Here is a 24,862-nt window from a genome sequence, read left to right as displayed (position 1 = left end):
TCTAATCCACAACTTAGCAACTCTAATACATAAAAGTAATTTCCTTAATTTGATTACGTCCTCAGCATACTTCTCTGAATGCAATGGCCGGTTCACGAACTTAAAGCATCCGTGGAAGCAGCTCTACTCAAATTGCTGTAGCAAGATCCTCCTGAGTGCAGCAAAGATACCGCGGACCATACGCATCTTATTCTCTGAATCAAAGATGGCTACCGCTATTGCCAAATGACATGAGAGTGCAAGAATCATGGGTAATGTAGTTTATAAGCAGTGCCATCATGCAGTGCCTTCACAAAAGACACAAAGCCTTTTGCCGAAGTTTCTTGTCCAACACTATAATTTCCTTCCTTTGACTGGAACCAACGTGAGGGCACTGAACGTATGATGCCCACGCGCCCACAGAGTATGAAGACGAAACTCACTGTTCGTGACAGAAAGAAGGAGGAACATTTAATGTGACATACAAAGTTTATGTTGAAGTTTAGGAGGCATAGATGGAATACTGAACTTTGAATTCTCTTTTGACTTCTCTCTACGTTATTTATCTATTCTGTACAGTACCCACTGGCCACCTGCCATTTGGATTTTTTAAAAGGTTTGTTATCCACTTGAGCTACCATTAGTGCCTCTACCGAGTCGCTATTTGGGGTTTTAACTTAGTCGTAGGAACTGAGTTCTTGTACGATATAGATGTATGGAATTGCTAATATTGCATATAAAGAGGCATCTTCTTATGGCTTTGACTCATATTCATTCTTCATAAGGGACTACTCCGCCTTCAGAGACCTTGATATCTGCAGAATGTATCTATCTGACAAAATATCTGATTGTTATTTCTCCTCATAAATTTATTTAAATACGTATTTTAAAAATAAAAGTCAGAAAGCAAACCTGGCTGAAGATGACCCTTGAGACGTGGGGCCGGTTCAGCCATGCGGCATTGGGGGGCGTGTGAGGGGGGGCTCGTACATACTTGAACTGACTGTGTCTGTTGTTATATCTGGACCTGGTTAAGGAGGGGCATCAATCAATTAATCAGTAGATTTGTAGAGCGCTACTTGTCACCCGGGAGGGTATCTAGGTGCTGTCCAGGCGCATCCATGGTGTATCAAGGGATAATATGTGAAGGTGAACCCGAAGACAGGTGAGAGTTACAATAGAGGGCGGGTTCATGGAAGGCAGAGGTGTAGAGAGAAGTGCTCCTGATGTGAGGTCTCCAGATGCAGGGAAGAGGGGGCGGGGCTGATCAGCCATGAAAGTGGAGGGGGAGAAGTTCACAGAGGAGCACTGGTGAGGGTAGCCAAAAGCTAGATGGGAAAGTAAGATTGTAAATAGTTACAGTCCTCTCCCCAGCGTGATCTGCAAAATGGGGACCTGCATTAGCACGTGAGCTGTGGTACAGAACTATAATGTCATTGCAACAATAGCATGTAACTGACTAAACATACTAAACATATAACAGTGCTGATCACATGACTATACAGTGTACATATACAACCATGGCACAAAGGATAGTTATTTATGTAGGATTCTTCCTAAATTTGGAGTACATTTTTTTTCTTAAAATTCATCAGTGTTTCCAGAAGTACAAGTAAGAACAAGTCACAGATTCGAAAAAATACTTCTCAAACCACTGTGAGGATTCCCACTTGCCCTAACGCTAAGGCATTTCTGTAAGCTTGTGCAAATAAATCTTTGGACGAGCGTGAAACCGCGGTCTGTGAATAGGGAACGTGTTTTTTCACTCATAAAAAAAAGCCAATTTGCAATTGTTGGTTGAACATATCATGTGAATCGTCTGCAGGCATCTGTGGGGCGGACTCATGGAAAGCTTCAAGAGAAAGAAAGCCAGGCATTTTAAGAGTACCTCCCTGTCTCTTTTTGAAAGGATTTCTCATTTTATGAGACTTAAAAGCATCAATTTTCTGCTGAAAATGGACCGCGTTCCTATAAAGCCGCTGAGTGAACACAACACATCCTTGTGTGCCGGGAGCATCTCACAGGAGGTGCGAAATACTAGCTTATTTTTGGTCTCTCTGTATCTCCTGTGAGTGGTGAGATAATTTTTGCTTGTGCCAGATCCGCTCAGTAGGTGTGCGCGATCTCCTCTGGGGCTACGAGGACGCGCGCCCCGCATTAGACCGCGGGACGGTGACAGCGCGCGACGCTAGGCTCGTCAATGGCTGACAGTCCCCGGCACCAGAGATGCCCCCTGGGCCTTCCTTGGAAGGCTTCATTATCTCAGACTTCACTTCACTTGCTGCTGACAATGTGCGAGCCAGGGGAGCAGAGGTGGGCAGGGAGCACTGGGGCATTTACTGGCCGCTCTCCTGGCTTTGATGCTGTGGGCGGGGGGAGTGAAGGAAGAAAAGGGAACTTCTGAGGTCTGTTTTGAAGGTAAGTCACTAGAGAACCTTAAGTGGTTCAGGAGATCAGTACAAAATAAGTCAATTTTCAGAGCATCTGCTTTTAAAGTGGCATTCACTGAACTGTCACATTTGCTGTGAATCACACAATTTGCCGCCCTGAAGCCCATTCTGAACATGAAAGGGAGCTTGTGCAGGTGAGAGACCTGGTAAAAGCCATACCATACCCAATAGTATGTCCGAATGTCATAGACAAAAATATTATGTCAAATAAATGTTAGGCCACACATTTCATTTATTTTTAAATCGTTTGATTTGGTGTATATTTGCATTATTAAGTACATTTTGCAAAGAATATTTAGAACACACGTTTTCATAAAACAATATATTCTAGTATCAAACCCTAGAAACACCATTAGTTAACTCAGCCTCAAATCATGCCTGATTCACAGTTTTAACCCATAAATGAAACCCATTTCATCTGTGTTGATTACCTGCTAGTTGATTGCATACACATAATTGATGGAAGCTTATCGCAGGTGTCAGGAAAATCCTGTTCTAATAATAATGCACATTTGTACAGCGCGAACAATCACCCGTAAGGGTCTCTAGGCGCTGGGGGCCGTCGGGAAGATTAAGCAAGCTATTGCCCAGAGTTACATGGTGCGGGGCTAATCTGCCTCCGGTGCCGGGGATCGAACCGTGAGATCCCCCGATTCCAGGGTCAGTCGCCCTGGCCGCGGCGCCACACCTCTTCCTTCTATTGCAGTGAATGTCAACACAGCCTGAACCAGGGGGTAATTCACAACCTTGGTACATTTCCTACATTTGTCAGGGCATTTAAGTTTCATCAACATGATGTGGGTGTAAGTGCTTCAGAAACTTTAGGTAAGTGCATACAACTCCCACATTGGCCACAATGTGTGCCCTGGGGTGAGAGTCAGTAACAATCATTTCAACTGACAAACAATACTTTGCTGTTGGAGTGAACACTGGTCCAATGCCTGCCTGATGGGGGCTGATAACTGGCAGAAAACCTGGCGAACAAAACCCTAAACATTGATTACTACAGGATGTGGGCATTGCTTTTACAATTACTCTGAGGGGCACAGGGATGCCTTTCACAGCACTTGGTGGGTACGTTTACCGGCATAGAAAAATTGAGGTGTCCAGAATCTCATTAATCTATGGGGTCAAACATATGGGTGATCCCCAGAGGGCCACGGTGTTCTACCAGAATTTCATACAAAGAGCTAGAAAGCCTCAGATAACTCAAGATTTCCTAAATGTTTTTTTTTTTTATAATAAACCAAGCACATCATTTCCTCATTTTGTTCAACACTCTTCGAATTTTTCCCACAAATAAATATTCACTTAGATAGGTTTTTGGTACAAAAATCAATCAAGCTACGTTTTGCCTGGCACTGTATCTAAAGATGTTTTATCCCGGCATATCTATTCCAGCCCTGAGTTTGTGAATGTTATGGTGAACATTGGAAGAGATCGGTTGCCTGGCGACGGGCTCCTATGCCTGATGCTGGAGGGGGTCTTTTGCCTCCCAATAGCTCATATTTTGTCCTACTGAATTAGCTAACCGATCCCTCTGCAGATAGGCCGCGAGGGGATGGACCGCTTGATATTCTGAAGGAGACACATCTGGAAATATTTAGATTTTGTTTGTTATTGCATTTGCTCACAATATAGGTTATATGCAAATTGCAGGAGTAGGCTGTGTATTTGGCTCCTAGTCCCACTTGTAGACACAGTTATTGATACACTTATTAAATATTCAGGTATTGTGGACTCTCTTTTAATTCATAAGAACGATTACTAAAACCTGGACTGTTTGTGTAAGAAACATCTTCAAACCACATTTGGAACTCACATCAGTAGAAACGTGCTCGCTCTGAGTTCAGTCCCATAATATAGATTACCCTAATCTATTTCAGAACATCTCTGCTTGTAATTTATGTTTTAAAAAGGGAGCTACTTCTGTTTCTTAAAACCATCGCCTAATATTTTCAGGAGCCACACTTTGAAGGGTAATTGTACTCTATTAATGCCTCCTGATTTTAAACACCATCTTTGTGCAGGCAATCAAGCATTCCAGTTCCTGTTCCAGTGCAAGGATTTTCAGAGTCCCAGGCAAATCTATATTTTGCCATTTGGGTACTCCCTTTCCCTTAGCTACCAGGCAATTTGTTTAGCCATTTGAGATATGGCCCTGAGGCAGCTGTTTTCAGTGTTCCTTATGTAGAACTGGTGTCCGTCCAGTTCAGAGTCAGGGTCGGAATCTCAGAGTGCCGCGTCCTGCTGTACCCCTGTGAAACAAACCCAAATAACGTCTAAGTGTGCCCTGTTGTAGTAATCGAAGGTTGGAGTTAGAAATATAAGTGGAACAAAGAAGGAGAGAGCAGAAGGAGTGTCCCTTCCTTCCTTGATATCCTGCAGTTCATCGGGCATGGAGTAGGGATGCTCACCTGATGGCGCCCTCAAGCTTCGGAGCCCAACCCAGGGTGCTCCATCCCTTTACTAATTAATGAGTACATTTGAGGTGCAGAATCGAAAAGGTAAATCCGAACCCTTGAGACTGTGAGATCTGGGGGACCAGTGAAACCTGCGAGATGCAGACACGAGAGATAGGTGATGTCTCAGGGCTCATGGTCCTTCGTTAAAACATCTTAACTTCTTGTCAAGTTTCAGCGGCCTTTTCAGCACATTACTATAGCGCCAACCAGTAGAACAACACTCATTTCATTGTTTATCCAGGGGGTGCATTACCCTAAAATTGGGCTTCTTGTGCTAGGAGTCTCTCTGCTGGGCTTTCCTTCCAGGATTCCGCAGCCTCCTTTAGTCCCATTTCCTTCAAGGGGTCAAGCTCCTCAACCCAAGACCGTCCTCTCATTGCATGTAGGCGCTAGGGATCAACTCTAGTGACTGACACGGGCAAAGCACGGTCAGAGCTCCGAAGCTGGTGATTCTACCGTGCCCAAAGGGATCCAGAGGCAGCCCTCCAGATCTTTACAATGGATGAACTGATCTTTGGATGTAAACAAGGTAGTGCTATGATGGGGCACTTATGGAGTGGCATGACTAGGCGCTATAGAGACAGAGTGTGCTTTGTTGATGGAGATATGAGGCACAAAGAGCCCACCCCCTTCTTCCACACTCTGACATCACATCGAAGTGCACAGAGTTGAATGGAAACACTGGAGATCTCACTGTCATGAAGTTAAAAAACAGTGTTCTGACACTAAAAAGGGGACCATTGTGACGATGCTACTGTCAGCTGAGCCTGCGCTTATCAGCGGCAGCCATCCTTGGAGGCTGTTCAGAAAAATGTCCACACAAAGGAATGCCAGCGAAAAAAGTGAACTTGCTCCAGCGCGCTGGTGCGCCGGGCAGAAAGCAGGCTGAAGTTTCTCCTCTGGGTCCATGGATGAGTTGATGATCCAACACACACGTCTTAACATCTGGCGACACTTAGGGTGAGCAAAGCATTCTTCCTCGGGTCTATCAGAACCCAGCATTGCCCAGGGCTTGTCCTAAAGGGGCGCCCTGTGTGTACTACACATGCACCCTCTCCAGAGCTGCTCATGGCAGACAAAAGGACCAACCCTTCATATTCCTGAATACAATGCGATCCCTTCCTGAAGCCATGCTGCAGATATCAACAGAGACATATGTCACTGAAGGATGCATCCTGGAAAGAAGGTCCAAAACCCACCAGAAGTGAAGGCACAAAGATGCCACCATCCTGCTGAGCGGACCAGGTCTCCTTATGGCCGTCTCCTCCTTAGAAGCGCTAGCCTAGCAGGATAGCGCCTGGATATTCATGCTTCCACCTGCAGACTGAAGGAGCTGAGCAGAAGTTTGACGCTAGTTTTCGACCTGCAAGGATTCCACTAGAGCATGGGTCCTCACAGGCATTTCCCAAGGGGCAAATAGGCTTGGTCTGTGATGGGACCGGGGGCCGTATTGATGCCAGCGGGGTGGCTGTTGGGCGGGGGAGTTGGCGGTAAGGTGGGCACAGGGGAGCCAAAACATTGCACAATGTGAAACCAGAAAACCTGGGATTAATCCCGGCTTCCCCACCTTCTGGAATGTTGAGATCCTACGCAGTTCCCTCCTGTGTCTTCATTCTCACAAATAGGAGGACCTCGGAATATATGATTTATGGGCGTGCACTGTACAAAGCCTTCTCCTGTGTTTGATTTCATAAACTATAATGTTGTTCATTTATATTAGGAGCCCAGGTCACCCAACGAGTGCACATAACTGGTTTGTCTCTTTAGTTCACCATTGGCATTAATGTCAGGGTGGAGGGAAGAATTATTGTTCATACATAAATGTGTGAAAACTATCACTTTTGAATAATACTTCTCAATGCACTGATATAATCTGATGAACAGGTGAAAAGGTTCTGCATGCTAATTAAATACACTTTTTGAATTTTGAAGAGACTATCATATTCTTAGTCTTTTGCTGCAAGATGTCTTCTAAAAGGAAGGGGTTCTTAAAGTTGAACTCTGCAGAAGTCCCTAGTTACATCCTTTCTTTAACACAAATGAACATGATTTAGATAAATGCCTGCCTGCTTTTTAGCATGTTTTATTGCTGGTGCTCAATGCGCCCTTTGAACCCACAGGTCTAAAGTTTCCAACACTTCTGCTCTGCCGAGCTCTCCCTTTCATCATCTGAGATTCCAGACTGAGGTCGAGTGAAAGGAGGAGCTGCTCTCACCGGGTCCATAATCCCTGTTCCGGGTGCCAGACTCAACCCCACAGACACATAACTTGAGGCTCAGGAACAAGGAAACACGTTCCTGAGGTGTTGTGCAAAATGTAAGAAAAATATAGATGCAAAAATGGTTTCTACATCTTACTCTGACATTTTATAAACAGAAATGCTAATGCCTGTCAAGCACACAAGCAGCACACAGCGCAGCTGTTGTGTGCATGGTGTCAGTTCATCCGTATCAGCCCGCATTGTGTGTTCACTGTGTGTGGGTGGTCCCTCTCCCCACCAAGTCCCCACATACCAGAGGCGCAACTAGAGCCAAATTTCGGGGGGGGGGGGGGCTGAGTAAACATTTCGGGGGGGGGGCTGAACTTTAAGCAATAGGCAGAGTGGAGCTGCAGGGGCTCTTAGAAGGGGTGAAACAACAGCGAGGCCTCATTAACATGCAAATGGTCTTTTAAATACCTGTAAAGTGCTCGGGTGCGGCTGCTTTTTTGCCCGGGAAGGTGTCTCATCCCGGGCTGCCGCACACAACGGGGGGGGGGGGGGGGGGGCTGAAGCCCTTTGAGTCCAATGGGTGTTGCGCGCCTGCCACATACACAGTTTGACTTCCTTGTCTGTCACAATTTGATGCGATGCTTGCCTTTCACTATCAGGATGGTTGAGACCCCAGTGTAAATTGAGGGCAAAAAAAGCAAATACATTAAAAAACAGTTGTATGTAGTTCTGGAGAAAAACATAATTTCGGAAACCTCTTTTAGAAAAGATGATTCTACTAACATGAAGCGTGATTTGTTATCAAAGAAATAGCATTCCAGGATATCAGGCATGGACATCATCTAGGTGTAGCCGGGGGTCACAGCTGCAACCCCTGGCTTGCCCTTTGCTACCCCTAGCACAGCCTTTGCGACCCCTGGCCTCAGAGGTGACTGATTCAGTGCAAGGAATACTGGGGCAGCTGGCGCTCCACTCTCTTTGGGGCATATCAACAACAACCGGCGATAATTATCGCTGAGCGCACTTAGCGCTCGGATAATTATCGCCATCGCTGAGATAGCGTGCTATTAGCAACGCTTATCTCATCAGCGATAAAAATCCTAGCGCTAACTGGCTAACGTGAGATTATCGCTGGAAACCCAGCGATAATCTCACGTTAGCTAGTTTATAGGGACTCACAAACTTAGCCATGATATCCACCTTCCATAGGATATCATGGCTAAGTCAGTCCTGAAGCAGGCGTAAGGAAAGTAGCGATAAGAGGGGTTAGAGCTACTTTTCCTGCCGCTATGCTTCATAGCGTTAGGCTTGCTGATAGGAGAAATGTCGCTTAGCGAAATTTCTCCTGTCATGCCAGGTCAGGAACGCCCACTTTGCATTTCATTAGAGATGCAAAGCTGGGCGTTAGAAATCCTGACGCTAAAGCAAGGTTTCACCCGTTAGCGTGACCTTGCTGATTAGGCGATAAAATTATCGCCGCTTTTCGGCCGAAAACGGCCGCAAAAGCGGCGATAATTTTTTATCGCCTGCTTGTTGATATGCCCCTTTATTTTCTGTCAATTTTCTATTACACTAATAGTGATTAGTATTACACTAATAGTGAATAAATGAAATATATTATTCACTAATAGTGTAATAAAAAGGGAGTACAATAAACTGGAATATGCTCTTCTATAGCAGCTGAGGTAAGTGGGAAATGCTTTTAAATGTAATTTGTGTGCGTGCTTGCAGGTGAGGGTGTGTTTATGTGTGAGAGAATGTACAGGTGTGAATTTGTGTGAATGTGTGAGTATAAGTTTGTGAGTGAAAGTGGAGGTCAAAGGAAGTGTGATGTCACTTCCCCTACCCCCGGCATTTCGGTGAATTGACGTCCTGCATGTCAGATATGCCCTGGTGGATTCTCTTTCTGTAGTTAAAGTGTCTGCAGTCCATCTTTTTCCTGGATCATGTAGCTTCCCTGCTCCCCTTTTTTGTGGGTAAAACCTACACACTCCCTCCTCCCTCTTTGTCTTGGAGAACCGCACCCCACAGAGCTCCCGTCTCACAGCTCCCCTTACGCCAGGGGTCTTCAAACTGTGGGGCGCGACCCCCAGGGGGGCCGTGGAGTGATGCAAAGGGGGTCGCGCCTTCCCAGTCACACTTCTGCCCAGGCCCAAGGGCTTCAGCCCCCCCCCCCCACACTTCCCCCGTCCTGTGTCTCAGCCCGGGCTGCTGCAGTGAAAGTTGAGCTGCTGGGGGATCAGCTGGGCAGTGTCTGGATTCCTATCTCCGGCACCCCGGCACCCCCGTGTTTTTTCACAGGTCTTTAAAGACCATTTGCATTTTAACATGCCTTTGTAAACTGCTTACAGAGGCTTAGGTTTTTTTGCTGGTTCCAGTACCCCCTGGGTCCCCACTGTGCCTATTCCTTACATTTGGATTTTACGTTCACTGCCGTAGTGTGAGAATGCATTTCATGGAAAGGAATACAAAGTTGGCTTCCTGGGGGCGTCGTGTGTGAAAGTTTATTGTGCTTTTGAAGCACCTGCTGCAGCGTTTCTTTCCCGGCAATTACCAGGCCTCACATAAATGTCAAGATAACTTGTGTGATTAATTATCTTCCTGGAGAGAGATCAGAATTTTGTATAGTTGAGGTTTTGACTTAGGTGAAGTTAGTGCAGAGGGTTAATATGCCTGCTGCAAAGAACGTGTACCAAGTAGATTACAGAGTGTGTATGATGTGAAGAGATCAGCAGGTTACTGCTTTCAAAAGAGACATCCTTTTGTTACTTGCAATTTATAACTTAAAGTCCTAATATAGAATAGTGAGCAATTAACTTTCATCCTAGAACAGCATGCACACTACAAAGAATACATTATTAGACCATTGATTAATGTTGCAAAAAGGGTTAATTTGGCTAGAAATCAATTCTTATTATTAAAGGAAACTCCCAACTATGCTGTTTCTTTTTCGACTCTGAGTTTGTGCTTCTCCACACCAAGCACTCTTGAACTATACTGCCTACCAGTATGGATGACATGTGACTCCTATACTTTTAGTCCTTTGGCGTATGTAACATTTCCTATACACTGATTTACACACTTATGATTGATTTGTCTCTGTGTAATGTGTGTGTGTGATGCAAAGTGCTCGGACACCCTACACTGGTATGAGTGGCACTATATAACTAATTCAATGCATCTGAGAGTGTGGGGTTATGGAGACTTGGTCACTGTTAAAGGGTGCTAGTGAGAGAATCCGTGGTGGGGGTGGTCATTGGGGGGGCACCAACAAACATTGTCGCACAGGGCACCACCAGCACTAAAGCCGGCCCTGGGAAGTATGCACAGATAAGCGCTGAAAATACCGCTTTAGGTGACTGCTTTTTTTTGTACCGACTGGGCCATCAAAATAATCTGCTGGTAACCCTAACCATAGGACTGGAAGTTTGTTGCAGGATCAGCACATTATTTATTTCCTTCACCCTCGATCCCCGATTAATGCCGCAATAGTTTAACTTAGATCTTAAAGTCTACGCCCCCGTCAATAACATGCTGAGTTACTTCATGGGTCTGGGAATGCACCCTGCATTCAGACAACTCATTCCTCATTCTCGCCCTTTATTGTCACGCTCACCCTGCACTCACAGTGATCACAATGCACTCACACTGATCACCATGCACTTGCACCATTCACCCGCTCACCTTGCACTCACATTGATCACTCTGCACTCAAAATGCACTTGTCCTGCTCACACTATACCTCAACCTGCAGTCACACGAGTACACTACTCATCCTGCACTCATGTGACACTTCACTCACCTGTCCCCCTCACTACTCAATATGCAACTCACTCAAACAAGCCCATCAGTAATCATACATTCATTCATCCCATTCTGAACTTGCATCCGCACCCAAAATGAGAGAGGACAGTAAGGGAGTGAGAGAATTTGATTGAAGAGGTCAGGGATGAGGAGAAATGTGAATTGCCGAAGAGAAGTGTGGACACGCAAGAAGTGAGTGTGATCCAAAGGTGAGGGCTTCTGTTAGAACAAAGGGGAGATGTGAAAGAGGAATGGGGGGACTGGAGAGGTGTAAGATACAAATAGACAAAAATTTGAATGAAGAGACGAGGTGAATGAGAAGTGCTGAGGAGCACGGGAGGTGACAGGGCCAGAGAGGCCATGAGATAAATGTGAGAGACTGTTAGAGATGAGGGCAGTGAAAGGACAGAATGGCAAGAGGTGATTAAAGGTGAAGTGAGAGGTTGAATGGGGAGAGTTCAGAAGTTGTAAAAAGGGGTGAAAGAAAATGACCTGCAAAGTGAGAGAGGGATCCGGGGTTAGGAGAGGAGAGAGGGATGGAAGGGAGGGGGTGAGAGGAAAGCTGCATGGGTAAACGGCTTAACTCTACACAAAACCGCCAGGGTTTTAAGGGACCCCTGCTTCTTCCGGTCAGGGCCAGGTGAGCTTCTAATGTGGCGGCACGTATTGCTGCAGAGTGGAAGGCCCTTCACAAAGGTTGACTTGAAATCTTTCTGATGATAATTGCTGTATTTTGGTTATAAATGGGTACTGATTAGGTGAAATCTTTCCTCAGCGTTACTGTGTGTAACAAATATCAAAATAATGAAGCAATGCTATCCCAAAATACGCGGCATCACATAACCTCATTTACATTTTCATCCCACGCAATTTAGTCAACAGGTTTAGACATTTTTGTCAGGAGGGGGTCTTTACGCCTCAAAATGTTGACAGGGGGGTCTCGGCATCCAAAAGTTTGAAGACCTCTGCCTTACGCGCTCACCCCACACAGCTCCCCCACTCAGCTCCCATGCTTCCCTCCTGTCCATCCGTTCTTCCTCCTTTTTCTTTGAATAGGATTTTTCTTTACCGATGCCTAAACATAAGCACCTCAACCCCTACCTATATCCTAGTACCTCAATCTAAAGCATAATGCCTACAGCCTGTCTATACACTAGCACTTCGAATCCTCCCTATACTCCAGTATCACTGCTCGGAGCCTAAGAACTCTACTCCTACCTACACGCTAGTTTACTTTCATTTTTCTACTTTTTTGACTGATTGGACAAAAGTGGAGGCGGAGCCTATCAGGTGTTCAGGGGCGTAGCTTAGTCAGTAAGATTGGGGTGGGGTTTCAGCCTCAGATTTTCCAACAATGGCACGGGCATATAATGTTAAAATACATTATACGACAAGCAGGGGGCATGAGCGGGGCCAAAGAGGCAACGGAAAGGAAGACGAATGGAGATTGGTAAGGGTACTAAGGGAGAGAAAACACATTATTTTGTAAAATAGCCAACATTGTTGAAGACTTTCAAAACAGAGAGGGAAAATGTTTTGCACACGTTTTTGTCTGTGTGTAGGTAAAAACTCCTGTTGAAAACCTACAGACACCTCATTGCACCCGACTGAAATCACCTGCACTCAACTATTTAGCAGAAAATACATTTATTAGGTGGGTGTAACAACCCAACACCCTCCCGGATGCTACACCCCTGCAAGTGTGTGTCACTCAAATGCTTCAGAAGACACTGAGGGCGCAGCGCGGGGGGCGGGAGGGGGTTGAGAGAGGATGGGGCTGTTTTTTCAGCCTGTCCAAGATAAAACTCAGCTCTTGCTCCCAAAACACTGTATTTTTTGGGGTGGAGAATGTGCTAATATCCCTATTACCCCTATTTACAGGGATATAATGTCTATTAATAACCTTGCTTATGTGGCTCAGGTCTTGAATGCAAGGAGGGCATTTAACAGATGTTATTGCCTACTGGTAGGAGCAGTAATTATTCACCCTCTCTTGTCATAAAAGAGTGCGAGCAACCATAACATCTTGAATGCTCCTCAGCAGTGGGCTATAATCAGGGCCACTAGAATTATGTGATTTTGCAGCCATGATGTTTTCTGCATAATTATCAACTTGCCGCATTTGCGACCTATTCCATCAACTGCTGCATATTTCTAGCGTAAATGGTTCATACGTTACTAAAAAGTACGGCAACGCGTTGCTGTGCAGTGCAAGGCACTTTGCAGACTTTGACCCCAGATCTTTCAGTTGCTGAATGCTGCATTTGGGTGTCAACTGATGCTAATCTGGTGAAAAAGTTGCCTAGATAGTGTTAACATGTGTGAAAATGACAAAATAATGAGGTAATAATACTATGACAAAATGAGCTGCATTATGCTGCATAATTTTCCTTTTCTTGCCACATAATTTAGCAAACTGGCACCCTGCCTATTCTGCTATATTAATAGACACATTCAAAATCACATAAAAACAACCAGGGTGAGCTTCTGAGAGATCTACAAAAATGCCTGGTAGATATGTCTGATTTAAAAGTCCATAATTAGCTTTCTTTTTTTTTTTATATTGATGTCACCGGTAAACCCAAATAGAAAACTGCGGGACGCCACAAAATCACCGCACCTGCAGGTTAAAAGCTCCCAAACGCATGGCCTGGCGTCCCAGTCGCTGCCTTCCTATGGCTGCTACCGCCATCCTATCAGAGCTGAATAAATTTTGCAATCTGTGGTTCTGATGATACCAGCTTTCCTGCTGGGTAATCAGTAATTAAGTGTGCAGCGCCAATGCGATTGCAGACTTTGCTTTTCGGCCGAATGTGAAACTGAGATAAAGCCCCCCCCCCCGCCCCCCCCCCTCATGTACCCCCGTGGGATGCTCTTTGTGGAATACAAATGAACGGTGCCAACAGGAAGCAAACACCTAGGCGTGAAGACACACCAGCGAGTCCTTCAGCTCCGCTCCGCGCATGCGCTGTGAGGGATATTAGATTCTGGCAGTGCACAAGTCCTAAAACAAGCATTTCCAATGCAATCGGCCTCGCCTTTGGGACCTTATATGTGTTTAGCTATGCAGCACATTAGCCTGGGTGCTGAAACATCTACTGTTCTTTAACATGGAGGGAAAGTAAGCACCAAACTGCGTGACACACCAGGTACGGGACCACATGGAGAGAAATATTGCCTTTCAGCGGGAAATGGTATAGCCCAAAGCTTTGTTTTTAATATAAAATCAGGGCCTTCGGTGGTCATGTCACTGAAAATACAAGATTTAGAAAAAAATATTATTGTCTACGGGTGCTCGTGGAAGACAATTTATATGGACTGGAATCTAGAGAATGCTAACGTGATTCTGGTATTCTACTGACCTCTGCTGGTCGTTTTCTATCAAGAAAGTTAAATAGAGGCAGTTTGCAGAAAAATAGAAAAAGAAAGTCCCTCAGCAGAAAGCAATTCTGGTCTTTTACTGACCTCTACTGGTCGTTTTCTATTAAGACAGTTAAATAGAGGCAGTTGAATAGAAAAAAAAAGTCCCTAAGTGGAAGCAGACAAATTCTGTGGCTGATCTCTAGAGCCCACAAAGTACATAAACATATAAGTTAATACTAAAGTATATACAAGAGGTCTTGAATGTTCGACCTAAAAAGAAGTGAGGGGACTAACCAAGTTAGGCAGTATGCAAGTGACTTTATGGCGAGTGCCATCACAGCACATGACATCACAATACGTACCATCGCATTTGGCATCACTGGAAGTGACATCACACGAAGTGACATCAGATGTTAAGACCTCGCACATGTATCATGAGTACATTGAAGCGCATTATGAAATTTAACAAATGAGATTTTGCGTCAGGGTTGTATTGAAAATTGGCACAATCCAGATGCAAAATCTGAGCCTCAACTAATACATTTATGTTTTTTAAAGCCCTTCGACAAGGACACTGGCAACAATGAGTATAAGGGTAGTAGATATCTTCTGCTTAATTGGTTGCAAAGTCTACATTCTAAAAAAAATATGAGGTTAAGGCATCTCCTGGAAAGGTGCCCAGTAAATCTCAGGGAATACCAATAAAGGTGAGATAACTCTGGAGGCTAAAGCATTTGTTGGTCGGAGATCTGTGTTCTGAGTAGTCGCAGATTTGAATCAAAGTAGTAGGTTAAAGTGACTCCTGCAGAACACGTAACATGCAGATGACAGAATTGTATTGTATTTGGATAGGTAAGTGGGTTACTGTTTTGAACACAGACATCCCTTTGATACTTGCAGTTCATAAATTGTAATCCTTCTAATATAGCACAGTGAGCTATGAAGAACATGTGACTCCTATACCTCGTAACCCTCACTGTCTCATGTAACTCATCTTATACATTGATTTACACACTTACATGAATAATTGCCAATGTATAATGTGCATGTTACGCACAGCTCTCTGGCACCTTGCATTGCGATGAGAAGTGCTATAAAAGAAATAAAATATTGCTATTTAAATTGTTATTTGTGTAAATACTGGGACAGACCAACACATCTGACAATCTTACAGCGCATGCACTTATATACAGGGACTGAACCAAGTCAAAAGCAGGCCTCTCTTAAGTACCTGTGAAGAGATAACAAGCTGTGTTCCTTTGTTTCCCCTCCGTTTAATTTGTACTTAAGTGTGAGGTTCTAGGCCACGTCCATTCAGGACTCTCAATCAAAAGGAGGTCTGATGGCCCCTTAACTTTGCTCTTTATCTCTGGCCCAGCTGGAGGTGAAAATAAAAAAGCCCACCTCGCTGCCTGAGGGAAACCCGGCTATCGGTATGGTCATTACTATATTTTATGTGCAGATTTAGATTTCTTTGTGCTGCTTTTGATTTGGGGCTTCTCTGTAAAGGGATGCTGTCTTTTAGGTGTCTAAATTGCCATTAGACTCTTAACTCTAGTCTTTGCTGCTGGGCATGGAAAGCAGACAACGTTCAGGCACGTGTCTGAAAATTACACCGGGTCAAGTTAAGCATGTTTCTGTGGGGTCCAACTTCTTGGCAGGGTGGACAGCGTCCACCCTGTGAAAATAGTAGGTGGACGCCGTGTACCAACTTGTATCCCCGACATGTGCCCTGGATTCTGGAAACAGTTCTCTATTTTGAAAAGCTAGGATGGTTCCTGGACCGACAGTGGACACCCCTGTTCTAAAATGTCTGTGGAAAATTAGGGCCCGTACCTTATCGTAAGCTAGACATTTCTGGTAAGAGTTCACCACAAATTTTCTATACCCTAAAAAATATTACATATACCTTACTGTGAAATGCACAGGCTAGCATGGATAATGCTTCTAAATAAAAACTCCTTAATACTTAATAACACTTGTAGTGAGTAGCAACTCAAAACAGCCTCATGATGTGGCACAAACAATGAACCAGACATTGGAACTCATAATTAATGATACAGAAAATCATAATTTAAATGCTAAACGTTTATAACGGTAACAAACTTTGCACCTTCAAAAAAATACATATTCTCAAACTTTTGCTCTCTGTAAAATTTCATGTAAAAAAAAAAGTTTTTTCTGGAAGCTTTTTCCCATCAAAAGTTATTTTGTGGTCACATTCTGTTACAAAGGCACTCATTACAAGTTGCCTCATAAATGGACTTGATTTCGTTACGCCCAGGTGTTACCAATGTTGGTGGTGCTGGTAAGTCCGCTGCTGGGAAAACACTGTTATCAAATGCGACCTCAAATTTTCCACAACCCTAGTCAGGATAGAAAATGGTAGATATTTTTGGGGAGATGTTTCTCATTAATTATATTTTGAGAGAGCATTCTATTATTACAATAGTAGGTTTTGAGTGGCTTTTCTCTTACTAGACATCCATTTTGCTGGTAATTTCACCCGCTACAAGGTATAGGTCTTAGTACAGACGGCTTGCTGTTGGGAAAAACTTAATTCACCTGGTTTTCAAAAAAGTATAATAAGAAGAAATACATAGAGGGTGTGGGCTTTGGGCCAGACATCTTAAAACACTAGCTTTTATGTATTTTGTATTTCACAACTGCTTGCTAGGTTGTCCATTAAAACCATGGCATTGTTTAGCTTATAAATGTGAGCCCGTGTGTATTTTCTGATGTTTTTGCTTTGTTGACATATCTGCAATTTAATTGTTGATTTATGACTCTTTTGTAGGAAGTTTGTGCTGTTTGGATGCCTTAGCTCGTCATAAAAACACAGTGCTTTTCATTAATTGCCCTTGCCTTATCATTTGTTTTACTTTGCTGTGCTGATAACATGTTAGAATTAGGTTTCTGTTCACAACATAAATGCTTCCAAGAGAGCAATGAAAATACTGCTGTTTGTCAGAAATATCTTCTAAGCAGAATTTTACTGTGTGCACATTTTAAGTTCACCACAAAATTCAGCTTTTGGCTCTTCATAATGCTTTTCTTGGACGATACATCTCAACTCTGCTAATACTCTGTTCAGCAAAGGGCCCTACTCCCATCTCCCATATTGTTGTTGATGGAGATGTTCCTTCATTCAATGACTCTCTTTCAAGGACAGCACACATAAACTCAAGCACGGGTAACAAACAATTTCCTAACAAAACGTCAGACCCATTGGTGTTGCCATTTTTAAAAAAAAAAAACTTTGATAAATTCATGAAGAAAGGTTAAAAAAATACATTACATTGGACCCGATTTATGTATTGGCAGACAGGGAAATCCATTGTGACTGGGAAGGATTTCCCCCGGCCAACATAGTGGTCTGCCGCCTAATTTAATTTCGCGTGGAGCATAAGTTTTGTCTGGTCACAGCAGAGACTACTGTGTCTCCACCGTGGCCAAACCTCTCCAACAGTCCTGGGGAGTAAAGGCAGTCGGAGAATTGCCTACACGTCTGCCTGTCCCACTTAGATGAAGCAAAACCAAAGGAAATGATGGACGGAGTGTTGAACATTGCAAGCACTCACCCACAGTCAACTGATCTGGGTTTAATCCACCACCGTTCTTTAGCCCACTCTGCCACCCCAGTTCAGACATGGCCATATGCAAATCAGTCTGACCCTGTGCCTCATGGGAACAGTCCAGCCCGAACTTCCAAGCCATGGCTTCCCTGGACCGGAAACAAGCTTCCTAGGACCGGTTTCTGGCATTTCAGCCGTCTTCAGCCAGGCTTGCTTGAATCCAGTGGCAAAGTGAGCAAGGGACTCACGTCTGAGCATACCCTGCCAACTTATGGCGAACAAAGCAAAACCAAAGGAACTGGGGTGGCAGAGTGGGCTAAAGAACGGTGATGGATTAAACCCAGATCAGTTGACTGGGGGTGAGTGCTTGCAATGTTCAACACTCCATCCATCATTTCCTGTGGTTTTTGCTTTGTTCGCCATAAGTTGGCAGGGTAAGCTCAGACGTGAGTCCCTTGCTCACTTTTCCACTGGATTCAAGCAAGCCTGGCTGAAGACAGCTGAAATGCCAGAAACCGGTCCCAGGAAGCTTGTTTCCGGTCCAGGGAAGACATGGCTTGGCAGTTCGGGCTGGACTGTTCCCATGAGGCACAGGGTCAGACTGATTTGCATATGGCCATGTCTGAACTGGGGTGGCAGAGTGGGCTGAAGAATGGTGATGGATTAAACCCAGATCAGTTGACTGGGGGTGAGTGCTTGCAATGTTCAACACTCCGTCCATCATTTCCTTTGGTTTTTGCTTTGTCCCACTTAGATGGGCGGAAATGCAGTCATATTTTACTGCTGCTTACCCCCAGGCAAGCCCTGGCGGTAAGGGACAGTAAAATTGTAAAAATGCTATGTCCACCATTGGGGAAGCTTCTAGTGGTCTGGGGAGAATTATTATTTACAAAAAGAAAATCCAGTTTCTTGATTTTCTTTTTGCAAAGAAAAGGAAAATACTCTGTGCTACAGGGTTGCGTCATTGTTTACACCCCCCGTAGCACAGAGTAAAATGCATTGGCAGGAACTGCATTGATGGTGGTTCCCGGAAATGCTTTTAGGAATGACCGCCTGCTTGACGGTCATTTATAAATGAGTGGGCGGCCCCTCCGCCATTTGAAGAGAGTAATTTACTCCATCCCCATGGTGGAACAGCAAGCCACCGCCATTATTTGGGCGGGCCACCTGCTGTGCACTAGATGACCCCCCAAAGCCAGGAAGGTTGAACTTCACCAATTTTGCACACCACTTCTTATGATAGTTCAGCTGACATGACACGTGAAGCATTTATAAAACGCACCCTACACCAAGGATACTCTAGCCGACAGACCATCACAACAGATAACCTGTTTCCTGTTTTTTGCTTTGCTTATTTTCTCTGATGATCCAACAGAGGTGGTTTTGGGTGGCGAACAGATGTCCAAGTTACCTGCGAGGACATCCCGTGGCACGGATAGAGGATGGCCTTGTCGTCGTCTTCGGATCCTTGGTCCAGGCAGTAGCCGCTGGCTTTGCTGTTGCGGACCTGTGATCAATCAGACAAAACCTGATTTATTGAAGATCGTTTTTCAACCTCTCCACGCCCCCCCATACTTATTTAGAAGCTACTGCACAGTCCATTATTCCACAGAACGAGCATTATTCAATAGAATCAACAAAGCAACCCTTCTTTGCACAATATATAATGACTGCAGAGTAAACGGCGGGGAACAGGGTAGGGGGGTAACATCTATTTTGAATTTTGTAGATGACACATATGGCGGAAAACATACCTGCTCTCTCTTTGGAAGTAGAAATAATTTTAGAGCAGAATTTCTCTTTTGTTAAACATATCATTTAACATGGATACACTTATTAATATCAGTCCTTATTGGTTCAGTTTTTTCAATAAGTCACACTTTCAAAAACACATTCGATATACTCAAACAAGTTTAATTTCCAGGTTAGCAAACGTTACCGAATTCAACAATAATAAGCATTTGTTAATCTATCCTTCACTATAATCCTTACACCTTCTGCCCCCCCCCCCCCTGAACCCTTAAAGCATCACAAATTATTATCTTCTTCCCAGTAATCTCCAATCTCAGTTGATTTATTCACTTTCCACAGAGGTGAATGTGGTCAGAGTCAAAATGAAGAAGAAAGAAAAATGCAGATCCTCAGAACAAGTCTATGAAGTTTGACTCATCAGGCGGATGGACCGCCTAATAGCAGACCCCCCTTAACGCCATCAGGGAGTTACAGGCAGCAGCTCCTGCCAATGTAAACAAAGCACTTGTGGGCGCCCTCACCGGTGACCACCAGTGGGAGGACAAGTGGATATGGGGCCTCTCCATGGAGATGCTGCTGTACGGGTCAGTAAGCAAGGGCAACATTCCCATTGCTCTAGTGATGTAAAGCTCTATGATCTGACTCCATCTTATGTAGGCACTGATTCCATGTTAGATGATGGAAGTCACCCACCATCCTCCAAATCTTAAACAATGGATGTCGCCATTTTGTCCCGATTTATGCAGAATCATTGTCATGTTTGCCTTTCTATGCAGATGTCATCAAACCTTATCTTTCTACGAACACTGAGAGCACCAAGTCACTCGACAGACAGACCCCACAGACAGACAGACCCAACAGACAGCAACACAACAGACCCTCCGCATACCATCGACCACGACCCCCTGCCAGCCTGGGCCAGAGTGAGCATCAATGACACCATCAAGACCATGAGCACAATCCACTTCGGCTCTCCGTCAGATCCCTTCCCGCACCACGTCTTCAACAAAGCAAGCAGCTCCATCGCACCCCACCTTCGCAACGTCATCAATCTCTCCCTCAGGACCGCGACCTTCCCAGAGAGCTGGAAACACGCCTAGATCAACGCCCTACTGAAAAAACCAAAGGCTGACCCAAGAGACCTCAAGAATTTCCGGCCCATCTCTCTGCTCCCCTTCCCGGCCAAGGTCATCGAGAAAATCGTCAACAGACAGCTAACCCGATACCTCGAAGAAAACAGAATCCTGGACCCTTCCCAGTCAGGGTTCCGCAACAACCAAAGCACCGAGACTGCCCTCATCGCCGCCACCGACGACATCAGGACCCTGCTGAACAATGGCGAGACCGGAGCACTCATCCTCCTAGACCTCTCTGCCGCCTTCGACACCGTCTGCCACCGCACACTATGTGCAAGCCTCCACGCCGCAGGGATCCGAGACAAGGCTCTGGAATGGACCACCTCCTTCCTCTCCAGCAGAACCTAGAGCGTCCGCCCCCCCTATTCTGGTCCGAAGCCTCTGAGATCATCTGCGGCGTACCCCAGGGATCCTCCCTCAGCCCGACTCTGTTCAACATTTACATGGCCCCGCTTGCACACGTCGCCCGACAGCACGACCTCAACATAATCTCCTACGCCGATGACACTCAACTGATACTCTCCCTCACCAAGGACCCCATCACCGTCAAAGCCAACCTCCACGAAGGAATGAAGGCCCTCACCGACTGGATGAAGACCAGCCGTCTGAAGCTGAACTCGGACAAGACGGAGGTCCTCATCCTCTGTTCCAACCCTTCAGCCTGGGACGATTCCTGGTGGCCAACGGCACTGGGAGCAGCCCCGACACCCACCGACCACGCATGTAATCTGGGAATCATCCTCGACTCAACACTCTCAATGACCAAGCAGGTCAACGCCGTCTCCGCCTCCTGCTTCAACACCCGCAGCATGCTCCGCAAGATCTACAGATGGATCCGACAGAAACAAGAAAGACAGTCACCCAGGCCCTCATCAGCAGCAGACTCGACTACGGAAACGCCTTCTACGCTGGAGCCCCGACCAAGCTCATCAAATGACTACAACGCCCCCAAAACGCCTCGGCATGACTGATCCTCGACGTACCACGCCACGGCCACATCACCCCCCACCTGAGGGATCTGCACTGGCTCCCCATAAGCAAGAGGATATCCTTCAAGCTCCTCATCCACGCACACAAGGCACTCCACAAGACCGGCCCAGCCTACCTCAACAGACGGCTCTCCTTCTACATCCCCAACCGCAAGCTACGCTCCGACGACCTCTCCGTCTCCATAGTCCCGTGCATCCGAAGAACAACCACCGGCAGGAGATCCTTCTCCCACCTCGCCGCCAAGACATGGAACACCCTCCCACTGAGCCTACGACAGACCCAAGACCTGCTGACCTTCAGGAGGATACTCAAGACCTGGCTGTCGATCAGTAGCGCCCCCCCCCCCCCCCCCCCCCAGCGCCTTGTGACCCTAGCGGGTATGTAGTGCACTTTACAAATGACTGATTGATTGATTGATTGATTGATTGATTGACTAACAACATAGATGTAACACCTGATGAGACACTCATATGGGTCAAATGTCAATTATTCACCATGCCTTCCTAAACTTATTTCATAAATTCCAATTTCTGATAAGATTTAGTATAGAAGGACTGCAATTAGAACACTTGTCAGGAGAGGTCCTTTGCCCAGATAATTGCCTGAGCTTATTCCAAAAACACACATACTGCCTGCACACTTCACAGATGCTACATCTTGCCTGAAGACTGAGGCCGATAAAACTGAATCCCGAAGGAAAACCGCTACCGCAGCGGGTGTTTGCCCTTTGCAGGGAACACTGTTTTCACACCTCAGCTGATAAAGACAGCCTTTGCTGTCAACAAGGTGTGCAGTGCACCTCTTCTCCCTAAGAAACTCTAGACTGCTGTCTGCTCTGCTTTCCATACTCTCTTAGTGTAGTGCATAGAAACAGGCATTAGGGTGTTAGGTTCCAGAAGACATTTCACCCATGTTAGAATGTTCATTTTATTCCTGTTATTTATAAAGTGTCTATTTGCTGTTTTTATAATATTCTATGTAGCTGTTTTAGACAAACTGAGAAATAGTAGTGATAAATACGTCTGCTCGAAAGTCTTCATTCTTCTTCGTACAATGTGTGTCTGATACTATGAATAACAAGATAAGGGTTGTTACTGTTAGCAAGATGCCCCTAGTCCCTTTCTGAGCGACTGTTAGTAACCCAAAAGCAATATTTCTATGTCAATTACACATTGAGTAGTACTTTGCCGGGCTACAATAACCTGTCGTTCACATTCATCGCTGGTGCATTGAAACAATTTCACCCATGTCACCTGTGAGTGAGAAAGCACACCTTGTAGAGCTACACCGAAGTCGCCGCTTATGCAACACTGGCCTAATCTTGCATAATTTCATGTTACGCTTGTTCTGCAAAATTCTCAAAATCATGTTTTTGTGCCCTGTCTGCAATAAATATTTAACCCAAGCACACAGGAGCAAAGCATGAACTGAATGTACGCGGCTGCTGTTTGCAGCACTAAACATAAAACATAAACTGAGCACTGGGCTTTCCAGGTCAGCTCTCGTTTCCATGGGTCAGGCAAATTAATGATCTGAAGCCTTGAGAAGGAGGTTTGCTGCCTCGGTTGGTTTCTACTTCCTAAACATTGCTGGGTCAGCATATCACACTCACCTAGAAATGTTTTCTGCTGGTGGAGCTGGTTCTCTGTAGTTTATGGAATGTTCTATATGTGGTGCCTGCACACTCTGTGCCAGTGACACAATGGCCGCCTGGCCCATAGTGAATCTGTGAAGAGTCTTCTAAAGGTCAGTGCTCGCCAAAGACCGGTATGGGTGAAGCGGTGGAACTGGTTACATCACACATGTGATGATTTAATATACCACCAGCAGCAATCAGAAGGTAATCTCACCTTTAACCATCCATAGATGGTGGACATGTTCTGTAGTTAAGTTTCTGCACTCCTTTTGGGAGGAAACATGAAATTCATGGTTACCCATTGCTATTTTGACATCTAAAATGCAAAATACCTTTTCTGATTTCTGGCAGAGAAGGGGTACAGCATGGGTTTGCATGCTTTCATAAAAGAATGGAAAAATGCTACTTGTTTGTAACTCTGGTTTTGTAGGTGTCATAGATGCACATGCTATATAAGGAGGAGGCTAAATAAAACATAAAGGTGCTACAAAGAAAATGGGACATCTTAAAAAAGGACAATGTTACCAGAACAGACATGAGAACCATTCCTCAAATTAATTATGCGCAAACATGCAAAATCATTAAAAGAATGGCTGGTGGCAAGGTGTAAGTAAAAGAGCATAAAATAAACAAAGACTTGGTTCAGGACAAGTGTGGTAAATGGAATACTAAGCACCAAAAGAAAAGATCACCTATAAAATAGAGTTTAATCTGAAGAACTAACCCTGTAGTGTGCATAATACAAAGTCCTTGCCCCAACATATACATAGGTGAGTGCTATCTTTGCAGTGAAAACGAGTTTTGGGCAACAGTTGGCTTTTAAACAGTGGCTTAGGCACTTTCAGGAACCAAACAAAGGTAATGGCATATTTTGTTGGTCTTTGCATTAGTTTATTTTGGAAAAAAGTCTGAGGTGATACTAGAACCTGGATGTTAAATAAATTAAAATCCAAATATATATAGTAGTCTTGGAAATTCTCTCCATGTGGCCTGAACTTTGATGAAGAATTATGTGTTCATATACGAAGGACAATCCAACTTCGATACACATCTAAAACATGGAATTAATAATACCATCCAATGAGCCATACAATGTATTTTGGATGACAAATTCTGTAATATGTTTGGATCTCTAAGTGGGAAGGTTATGTTTCTAACTGCAGAAATTAATAAAAGAAAAATGGAACATAAAAGATAAAAGTACAGTGCAAGGTACTAATATTAACCATAGACTAAACAAACAGAACTAAGTGCTACAAATAATGTTATCATGATGGTTAGAGTGAAGGAATATGATCATAGTACAGCAGGATTGTTTTCTATACAGATCATGGGATTCTACCACAATAACGATCATTACGAGAGGGTCTTTCGAGACTTCGGACGTTATCATATTTACACTCCTACAGGATGTAAGCAATATTAATATATATTGTGACACCCACTTGGGTTGAAAACCATATTGTGAGAATGTGTCCTGGGAAATATACAAAAATTATGGTG

The 24,862-nt window shown here is 44.7% G+C and overlaps 1 protein-coding gene across 2 annotated transcripts in view; it reads right to left on the bottom strand.

The window, feature by feature from the left end:
- The window catches only part of GALNT9 (polypeptide N-acetylgalactosaminyltransferase 9), a 763,825-nt gene that overhangs the window by 87,451 nt on the left and 651,512 nt on the right, over nt 1-24,862 (bottom strand). For both annotated transcript variants that reach the window (XM_085633497.1, XM_085633498.1), the window contains exon 9: nt 19,257-19,352. In XM_085633497.1, the coding sequence (XP_085489623.1) occupies nt 19,257-19,352 (96 nt within the window). The remainder of the gene's footprint in view (nt 1-19,256; nt 19,353-24,862) is intronic.

This window comes from Triturus cristatus, chromosome 11 (assembly GCF_964204655.1).
Source record: "Triturus cristatus chromosome 11, aTriCri1.1, whole genome shotgun sequence".
NCBI lineage: Eukaryota > Metazoa > Chordata > Amphibia > Caudata > Salamandridae > Triturus > Triturus cristatus.
Note: the sequence above shows the minus strand (reverse complement) of the source record. Positions and strands in the feature narration are given on the sequence as shown.